A 10,620-nucleotide genomic window follows, 5' to 3' on the forward strand; every position below is an offset into this window, starting at 1 on the left:
TGTATATAACTTTTGATTGGTTGGTGATAGGGCTTCCATATTTCACATGTGAATTTTTTTTGACAAGACCTTTCCTTGGGTATAGTACAATAATTACTTTTGTGTTATACCGGGCCTCAGTATTTCACAAACACATCTTGTTCTTTGTTTCGGTTTGTTACAGACGTACTTTGACAGTGAAAACAGATTACTGATATTAAAATAGCAATACCCTCTTTACTGGATTCTTATCCAGGTACGCCCTTCAATAGGTGGCTTAATTCGTTGGTTTAAACTTACATTTCCACTTCTTCATTACTGCCATAGAATGGGAGGGACAGACAGTCGATAAGTCAAGCATTTTCATTTAATGATTTAAAAAAAAGTACAACGTCAACAAAGTCGGGGAATTGGGAGTGGTACATGTACAACCTACTCCACAAGCTGAAATCAAGTCGAACATGAATGGAATATGCAACTCTTAGTGGTAACGTTAATCTGTATCTTTTAAGACTGTCATAATTTTATCAACTTAACCACATGTTTTAGATGTTGCCTAATCGTCGTTCACATTGATGAAAAACGGATATTAATTCCGCAATGACCTTTGACAAAGCATAGCATTCGAGTGTGCAAAAGATTTATGTACAAACACGTACGTTATCATTAAAGTTTCCTTTGAATAATAACATTCTCTCAGCTCTTAAATTTTCCTATGCTATGACCAAGACATAATTCATGGCTTCTTGAGTGTGTTGTTATTGGTAGCATCGTCGTCCTGAAATTAAGAAAAGATTGATGATACAATTTAGTCTTTACAATGAATTTACACACACATATATATATATGGAGAGAGAGAGAGAGAGAGAGAGAGAGAGAGAGAGAGAGAGAGAGAGAGAGAAATACCCTTACGTCTTTGACAGCATACTTCACGTTTACAAAAATAACCACGAGGACAATTCTTCCTAAATGGACCACGACCGCATGAATAATTTGGAATAGGTTGACCACATTTGCATCTAGCAGAGGCGGGTGGGGTACGCTGAAATAGACATCATAAAATGAGAGTGGGTCCTAGAGAATGAGGTTCATTTGAAAACCTTTTTCATCCCCCTCCGACCCCCACTCCCCCGATTTCATTGAGAGGATGCAGTATAATCGGAACCGTTGGTGTGGGTTACACTGAGGTTGTAGACACTCGACTGGATACGTCGTTTGCTCTATTGAATTGATAGGTCACATGTAGCTCTTTACTATCACGAAAGGAAGGGTTCTATTATTCTTGGGATCAAGATCATCACGGGACTTCATAGAAAAAGTCTGTAGACACTCATTGCGAGGTCTATCGTACTGATGCTTACTATGACATGGGACATCCGTTTTTAAACGTCATATTTAAAAGACATGACTTTCACAACTAATGGTGGATGATATTCTTGTCTATCTATATGAAACGTCTTGGGGTTATACACAGCAATGTAGTGTGATGAAGAACAGAACCGGAGCAGTCCCAGCTGAGTTCTGACCACTAAACGTTCTCCGTACGAGGTTAGACCATACAAACATGGCACAATATCCCGGTAGAAGTTTACACGATAAAGGATCAATAATGTTCGCCGACATAGGTCCAAATTGTGCCACATAACATAAAGCTGGTAATGTATTCTCAAAGACGTAAGTTTAAACAAAAGACCCGCAAAATGGGAAAACATTCGTTACAATTGTAAGTGCATTGCACAGGTCAAACGTCTCCCTCACATCACCTACAGCTGATGACGTCTGTGTGAACATTCTTAAATTGAACGTAAAACACTATATACAACAAAACTAATCTTATGCCGAGCGTTTGACAAATGAAGCGCTTATAAATCAATCCAGCGATCTAAGGGAAACAAACCAAATTTGATTACCTTGCGCGGACAACAGACTGCAAATTTATCTGCTGGGTCGATGTTACAATAATACCCCCAGGGACAGTTTTGTCTTGAGGGACCACGCCCACAAAAGACATTTGGTAAAGGACGACCAACCTTACATTCTGGAATGACCTGAAATAAATTACATTAAAAGGAATGACAAAGGAAGTTGTATGAAAAGGAACATTCATCGACAGGGTCTTTATAGGTATATTGTTATTTATGAAATAACTTACCTTGTTAGGACAGCAAACTGCGAACCTGTCCGCTGGATCGATGTTACAAGTATATCCGGAAGGACAGTTTTGTCTGGAAGGACCACGCCCACAAAAGATATTCGGTAAAGGACTTCCAAACTTACATGAAGCTAAAGGTTCTGGAATGACCTGAAATAAACAGCATTAAAGAAGTTCAAAACTTTGCTTAAAATCTGCTATGTGCAATGACACATACAGTATAGCCAGTCCAGCAGATAATATTAGCATCATAGATCCTAGGTATGCCTTGCCAGTATTGACAATTTTTTGGGGAAGTGTACTTTTGATTTCTATATTTAAGAAGAATTTGGAAATTAAAAAGAAAAACGGGGACCATAATGCTTGTTATTGACTACAGTGTTTTAAACTTGATCTTTTTTGCACTTCAAATTGACTCATGATTTATTCGATCAAACTTCATTTGTCTGTTGGCGTCAAAAACAAAAACAAAAAAAGAAACACAAATCACAAGATGATTTTCATGCAAAACACCAAATCAGCGCAAATAGTTTAAATTGTAATATGAAATATTCTATTTAAAAATGAAGACAAAATTAAGAAACAATTCAAATATTCACCCATAAAAAATCAAAACAATATCATATATGTAAGAGCACTCAAGAGTTTTAAAAATATATGAATGTATAAATTATCGGTTTTTCTTTCCAAAATAAGATTGCTACATGTGAACATGAAATTTATATACAGTTTTACACCAGATTTCATTAATGAAACAAAAGTAATGATTCAACACAATTAAACACGGTAGTTCCAGTGGCTTTCCAACCCCCAACCCCAACCCCCACCCCATCAGGGGGAACTGGGGACCTAAAAGCGACAACAGACCCCTTTTGTCCATGACCCTCTAATTTCAAATCCTAAACCCACTCATGCTTATAAGGTAATATGTATTTAAGAAGCTAAACTCATTGATAAAGTGTTCAAGTACCATTATGATGGTATACAAATGAATCAAACACGAGTATTATCGGATTCTGATTTTCAATAAATAGCAGAAACCAAACATGCTTCAGAAATGTGCTTAATGTATCTGATAATACAGCGGCAAGGCATACCTAGGATCTATGATGGCAATACTATTTGCTGGACTGGCTATACTGTACATGTCATTGCACATTTTAAGCAAAGTAATAACCAAAATACAGTTTGTATAGATATATAGATATTTGCAGCACAGATCAAAACAACCTTTGTTTTTATGAATTCATTTATTCAATTAATATTTGGAAACTCATACTGAATTGCTCCTATATTTTTCGCATGTCATTCGGAGGAGCATATGTATTTGTTGCATAAAACTTCGTATAAAATTGTAAATTCATAATATTTGTTTGATAATGAATAAAAATTAAATGTATTGAAGACAGTAATCAAGACTTATATTTATATACTTTTAAAATCTACTTTCAGTTTTAAACATGTTATCAACAAACGGTACAATATACGCCCGTCGGACTGTGAAATTCAACCTGGAAGCATATTGTGCACTCTGAATTGATACAACACACATTCTGAATAGAAAAGCCTTAAAGTGGGTCATGACGCACCAATCCATCTGACATGTGAACTGATTATGTATTTCTCCAGGAGTGAGATTGGAACAAAATGTTGGTGCAATATCTATTTATGATGATAAAACGTCCAGGAAACCATTTGATCTACTTTTAGCCCTTAAGTAGGTCATGGTGCACCAATTAAGTTGAAATGTTTGATGACTAAATATCAGGGCAATATATGTATTCATAATGAAAAAAAAATCCCGGGAAACTGTCTGACCTATTTTTAGTCCAAAAGTAGGTCAAGGGTGGACCAATCCAGCTGAAATGTTAACTGAACTTGTATTCCTCTGATAGGAAGCCTTTGACTAATTACCAGGGCAATATCTGTATCCATAATGAAAAAAACTCGGAAAACTGTCTGACCTATTTTTAGTCCAAACGTAGGTCAAGGATGGACCAATCCAACTGAAATGCAAACTGAACTTGTATTCCTCTGAGAGGAAGCCTTTGACTTATTTTTAGTCCAAAAGAAGGTCAAGGATGGACCAATCCAGCTGAAATGCAAACTGAACTTATATTCCTCTGAAAGGAAGCTTATGTGTAAATTTCAGGGCAATATCTGTATCTTTAACGAAAAAAAGTCCGGAAAACTGTTTGACCTACTTATAGCTCTAAAGTAGGTCAACTGAAATACAAACTCACTCTTACAATTCTTGAGGGAGATATTGTGACCAAATTTCAAAGTTGTACATGCATCCGTTACGGGGAAAAAAGTCCGGAAAACATGACCCGGGACGGACAGCCAGCCAGCCGGACAGCCAGCCAGCAAGACAGACGCACGGACAGCGCCATAACATAATACGTCCCGTCTAATGACGGGCGTATAAAAATTATTTAATCAACACAATCGATATGACGATTTATCATTTACCCATGCGCATGCGTACTAACACAACCACAAAAGGATCGGCCGCTCCTGTGGACGATAATGAAATAGGTACATACTTATATCTTCTAACAATACAGATATAAAAGATTATAATACTAGTAAACTGAAAAGAATGACCTTTTTTCACATGATATACAGAAAAATTCATGATAAAGAATTTGAGAGTTTAAAAGAACGCAGGAGTTATGTCAATTTCTAAAATTGCACATGAATTGCAAAGTGTTGTCTTATCATTTAAAATGGAACTTTAAACATTGCGAGGATAAAGATTAAAAAATTTAATCATTGGCCAAAACACTGGATTTTTAAACAAAATTTCGGGTAAATAAAGAAGGTGTTGCACGTCTCATGTTAATTTCCCTAAAGGCGATGCATGAAAGATCGATAAAGTTACGTCATTTAAATGTATGATAAAACCAGTTGGAACTTACGTGTTGATTCCAGTGCTCCCACTGGATCAAAATTCCCTTTCGCCACTTTTTCGGGGTGCGGCGCGGCGAAAATAATCTCATGCTTTACAATTATTTCCATAATATTTTATTCATTACACTGATTTTAGCATTTTGAATCAGTTACATTACTTAATCATACCCAGCTACCATACCTAAACACTTCTTTCTGAAATAATAATAAGTTGATTTGTTTGATAGAATTTATCAAAATCAAAAATCAGATCATAAATTATATAAATATAAACTTCATGATGCTACACCCCTCAGTGAAAACATTGTGTACATTGGCCGAAATGCAGATGTCACAAAACACCAAGCCCAATTTAGAGTCGTATCTCAACCATTCCCTATTAAATTTCCGTTTTGGTATGGAAGAGTTTGCAATTTGGACAAAATCGGATGTTTGAGCAGGTGGGGTTGACAGTAAAGCCAAACATAGATATTTTTTAATTTTAGACTGACTAGGGTCAGAAGCTACAAGTTTAGTGTCAAAATAGAATGGGGTGCATAGTCTTATGAGATTAGCATTTTTAAACTGTTGCGCACCGAACTTCAAAGAAAATTATTTATCAAAATTGCAATGTCCATATCAATGGTGACCGACCGCATTATTTATGAAATATTCGAACTAAAATCAAACACATCAAAATAAGAACCTTGTAATCAACGAGCTTGGCCGCAAAAACAAACAATTAATGTATATGCATTATACACAATAATACGGCCAATTCAATTACCGGTTGGTTCTGTGGTTAAGAATTGACATTAATGTGGAGATGATAACACGATAATGAATAAGACTTTACATAGCTGTCCAGTGTACTTTATTACATAATCACCGACTTTTTTGCAGCCATACCTTACCTGAGGCTATTATCTGGCCTTCGTGACCAGCTCTGTGTGCACTGGAGCGACGCGAGATTTCCGGTCGCACGCGTTGACTGAATAAACAGATTTTGACTGCAGAAACAAACAGGCGATGTGTCACCGACAAAGGAAATTTTAAAATACAATTTATTGCAAAAAGGGATTTTCCCCACTTTAAAATTTTTTTCGCCATTTTTGAAACAAATTCGCCATTGGCGAAAATGGCGAAGCCCACCTCGAGCACTGGTTGATTCAAACATTCTTGAAAATAAGTTTTAAATACGTATATTGACAAAATTAGCCAAGTAATTCGAGTTTAAATCAATAAGCGATTTATATGATTTTAGCGTTAAAATGGAGGGGTATCCCCGAATTTCAGGAAAACTGCCTCCGTGAAACAAAATCAATTTAGCATGGACATGTGCTTCGAGTTTTCCACTAAAAAAAACTGTCGCTTTGAAATTTGTTTCACGGGGGCATTTTTTGTAAAATTCAAAAAATACAATCGACTTCAGTGATATTATTTTCAACTTCACTTGTACCTTAATTTTCCTTCGAAATGTATGGTCTACTGTGTGGTTCAGTGGAGAAGGTCGCCGAATTGAATATGTTAAGATGTGTTCTTTTTTTCTTTTTTTTTTTTTTTTTGGAAAACGACCGGGTTCGAATCACTCACGAGCACAATATTTTTTTTCATATTACATTATCCATCTAGATTTTTTTTTTTTATTGAAACACACTTCTAGTTTTTATAAATGTTTCAGATCAAATCTCTGTTTATTACAATGCGCCGAGTTTGAAATAAGCTTCCAACCCAAACACTGTTTAGATTGTGAATGGAATCCACTGTGAACACGCCGAATACAGCATGCAATACCTGTGTTTTAATAGTCACGGTTGCTAACGAGAACTTGTATGTTTTTCTGAGTGAAAGGTGTTGACAAAGGCATAATATGGTGTTTTTCACGAAAACCCGTTGTGAACTGTGCAAAGCTCTGAAAGAAAAACTTTAAGGTCAAACAAGGTAAGTAACTGCTAAACAGTTTGAGTGGAGAAGATACGAGCTTTTAGACTATAGTACATGTAGTATAGAATATTACATATTTTATACATTCGTAAAACGTAACCATATACATGTACATTGTTTCTGATACTCCGCAGAAGAAGAAAAACAATTTAATTTTCACGATTTAAAAATTACTGTTTATACTACATGTGTAATGTATTGACAAATAAAATGTTTTAGGTTGTCCTTAGTATTGTGAAATCCTACAGGTATTTAAATGGCAAATACGCAATAAGAGTATAAATATGGATGAGGGTCAGTTCTACGTCACGAGTGCTGGTACCGAGTTCCGGTTAGGGAAAATTCCCGCTTCGGTGCAACACCCTTTTTAAACTATTTAAAGTTCGTGGTTCTGTTTGGAGAAATATATCAACCAAATTATTGAATTACAACATTTGAATTAGTTCCATGCCTCAACTACTTGTACCATAAATTATACAACTGAAATACAAGTATAGGGATATAAACATTGACGATATATTGGATAAAAAAAGCTGTAAAATCATGCTAATTTAGAACATTTTGATTTAACAATCCTTCCACCAAAAAATGTAGTCCCTGCCAAATCCTTTTAAAAGTTGAATTGACACAATTGTTTTTCGACTTGATAGGGTTAAGTAATAGATGCATAACATGTTTGGAACAATGAGATCAGTATTGAACCAGTACATACAAAGTTATAACACACTGTGCAGTTGTGCTCAAAAGTTGAGGAGCTAACTTCCTTTAAAGGAATGACAAACGAAGTTGTATGAAAAGGAACATTCATCGACACGGTCTTTATATGTATATTGCTATTTATAAAATAACTTACCCTTTTAGGACAACAAACTGCGAACCTGTCCGCTGGATCGATGTTACAAGTATATCCGGAAGGACAGTTTTGTCTGGAAGGACCACGCCCACAAAAGACGTTTGGTAAAGGACGGCCAAACTCGCATCTAGATGATACATGTGGAATAACCTTTGAAAAAACGCGGTTATATTACCATAAACTTACAAGGAATTCTTAAAATTTCTTTTCTAGAACGGTTTATGCTCCAGAATGTTAAAACACCTTTCTTCTCTAGCGTTTACCTTCTTTGAGAATATTTTCTAATCATTTTCACAATGTTGTTCCCAATAATATCCTAAACTTGAACAATCCTAACACTTAATTTTATACAATACTTGTTGTCTTCATTTGTCTCATGCATGCAGGTATCGTTTGTCTAAAGATGACTTTAAAATACAAATTTGCTTACACACATAGAAAATACAAGTACCAAGTCACGACATATTTTTATGATTTAATGAATGCCTTTAAGAATCTTTATAAGCGTTTTCAACATCCAGTTCTTTATGAAATCCAAAGATTCAATACAAATAAAGAATTGCAGAGTTGATTATATATTGAAGGTTCGTTTTTTTCATAAAGAACATTTGATGACTTGCCCTGTTATATGATTTTGTATTATGTCAATTTGTCTCACTAGTGTTAAAGTGTATGCCAAAGTAAATGGTATCACAGAGTTCGGGCCCAAAACGGGCGGTCAACAATTTTTCATACACTATTACTTTATGTGCATTTTTCGCAAATGTTTCACTTTACCGCTATGTCAAATATTACAACTTTCATATTTGATAAACATTAGATGATTTCCTAAATAATTTCTTGATAATGAAAATTGGCACAAAAAATAAATATGTATTTTATTCTATGAAAATGCATCTCTGAGAGTATTCACATGAAATCCAACTGCACATCGACAAAACGATTACTTGCGTAGCTTTACTTGAATCTATTGACTTGACGTTCAAAGAGACTAAATTTTCATTCCGGTACAGATATAAATGTAAATTTTTAGGTAAAATCTCACCAACATTGTAACGAGAAGTACAATCATACCAGCCATCCTCGACGTTCACAAAGGAAATTGAAATTAAAGGAAACAAAGAAGAAATCTTACATAATATAGTAAACAGAGGCAAATCTGGGAATTTTTTTTCGCCCCAAAAGGAAGATACGTCATGTTTTCATGTTTCCGTGTTTAGATATTTATGAGATAGTACTTGCCAGCAACTGAGGTCGTGTGTATACAAAATAAACCACAAAGCGGTTATCAGAAAATAAATGTTAGAATTCTTTAAATAATTCCACTCATGTATAATTTTTTATGGCGAAAACAAAAATCCCAGACATACATGTACTCTCTGGGATAAATAACATACATATAGTGTATAATGTACATCGTGTTAGCAGTCCAAGGGGCATGTGGATGGATTATGTCATTCTGTCGTCACGAAATAAATATGTTACGCCTTTGGAATCGCCTAATATACATGGAAAATGAACGACTTACAAAGCACGTGTTTCTCTCGAATCGGATGCAAAATAATCAATTTAACTGAAATTTTCATATAAAAACATTATGGACTCTTTACACTTTCAAAATATCTACCAAAACTCTACACTTTGTAATTTACAGCACACAGAGGAGAAAATACGTTTAAACATGGAAACCGATTGGTTGAATGACTTACAGCATGTTCCAAAACTCTGAATTTACACCATTTTGAAATCATGCTATAGCGTAGAAAAATACGTAACATTGGATATTCCAAAACCATTAAGATCTAATATGGCCATGTTCAGATGTGGAATCCTGCCCTTGCAGATCGATATAAAGGAGAACCAGTCGAGGATAGAATGTGTTCTATGTGTGACCTAAATCAAATTGAGTCTGAAAAACACTTTCTACTCGTGTGTGCCTTTTATAAAGAACAAAGAAAAACTCTATATAATGAAAATGGATTTATGTAAATTTAAATCAAATTGATGACTCTGCATTTACTAATATTGTTTGTAATTTCACAAGACAAACTGCAAAATTTATCTATAATTCTTATAACATCAGACAAAAATACTTAAGGAAAGCCACATAATTCAATTATCTATGATAGTACTATACATCCAAATGACTGTACACGTGCAGACATCGTTGAATATGTTAAATTGCTTAAAGTGACAAATAGGTCCGTTGGGCCGGGTGTAAAATTATATTATCATGTACATGTATCTTACTGAAATACAAAAGTTGTATTACATATGTCACATAATAAAAGATCTACTTACTGACTATAGTAGTCCTTATAATATTAACGAGTCGGTCACGCCATTCAAGCATTTAATACGTTTTGTATTGTCAATGTCTGAGTTAAGGAGGTATGCTACACCAGAGAAATTTGATGTAGATGAAAAGTGGAGGATATGTACAACAATATTTTGAAGTTGAAAATTTTTATATTTACTTTGTTTTGTAAAAAAAATACAGTTTTAGTAGAAGGTAATCAAAAACAAATTTAAAACCCCTGCTGGACTTGAACCTGCGACCTACAGTTAAGTAGTCAGTATTCTAACCTACTGAGCTACTCGGCTAGGTATTTAAATGGAAAAGGAAAAGTCTAATATTGCTGATATCGATTTTTTTCATCCATGTTTTTAAAGGAAGTCATCCATTATGACGATGTAGAGTACTACCTTCATAGGAACATTTTTACTATAATTTGTTGGTTAACCAAATTTCAAAATATATTGAATGTTATATTGTTTGAAGAAAACATAAACCCTTATA

The 10,620-nt window shown here is 34.6% G+C and overlaps 1 protein-coding gene across 1 annotated transcript; it reads right to left on the minus strand.

Moving 5' to 3' along the window:
- Window positions 1-602: 602 nt before the first annotated feature.
- On the minus strand, window positions 603-8,992 carry LOC125661607 (uncharacterized protein ZC84.1-like). Its single transcript, XM_048893677.2, has 6 exons — window positions 8,866-8,992; window positions 7,821-7,970; window positions 2,132-2,281; window positions 1,890-2,027; window positions 892-1,021; window positions 603-757 (listed from the first exon to the last, which is right to left on the minus strand). The coding sequence occupies exons 1-6, from the start codon at window positions 8,899-8,901 to the stop codon at window positions 738-740; spliced, it is 624 nt and encodes a 207-aa protein (XP_048749634.2). The 5' UTR covers window positions 8,902-8,992; the 3' UTR covers window positions 603-737.
- Window positions 8,993-10,620: the final 1,628 nt, after the last annotated feature.

Source organism: Ostrea edulis, chromosome 8 (assembly GCF_947568905.1).
Source record: "Ostrea edulis chromosome 8, xbOstEdul1.1, whole genome shotgun sequence".
In the NCBI taxonomy this organism is placed as follows: domain Eukaryota; kingdom Metazoa; phylum Mollusca; class Bivalvia; order Ostreida; family Ostreidae; genus Ostrea; species Ostrea edulis.

What these genes read in the sequence shown, in the direction of transcription:
- LOC125661607 (XM_048893677.2), bottom strand. Translation starts at nt 8,901, where the DNA reads ATGGCTGGTATGATTGTACTTCTCGTTACAATGTTG. An exon ending in CAGTTTGCTGTCCTAACAAG is followed by an intron (nt 2,028 to 2,131) that starts GTAAGTTATTTC and finishes AATTTATTTCAG; the next exon opens with GTCATTCCAGAATGTAAGGT. An exon ending in TGAAGTATGCTGTCAAAGAC is followed by an intron (nt 758 to 891) that starts GTAAGGGTATTT and finishes TCTTAATTTCAG; the next exon opens with GACGACGATGCTACCAATAA.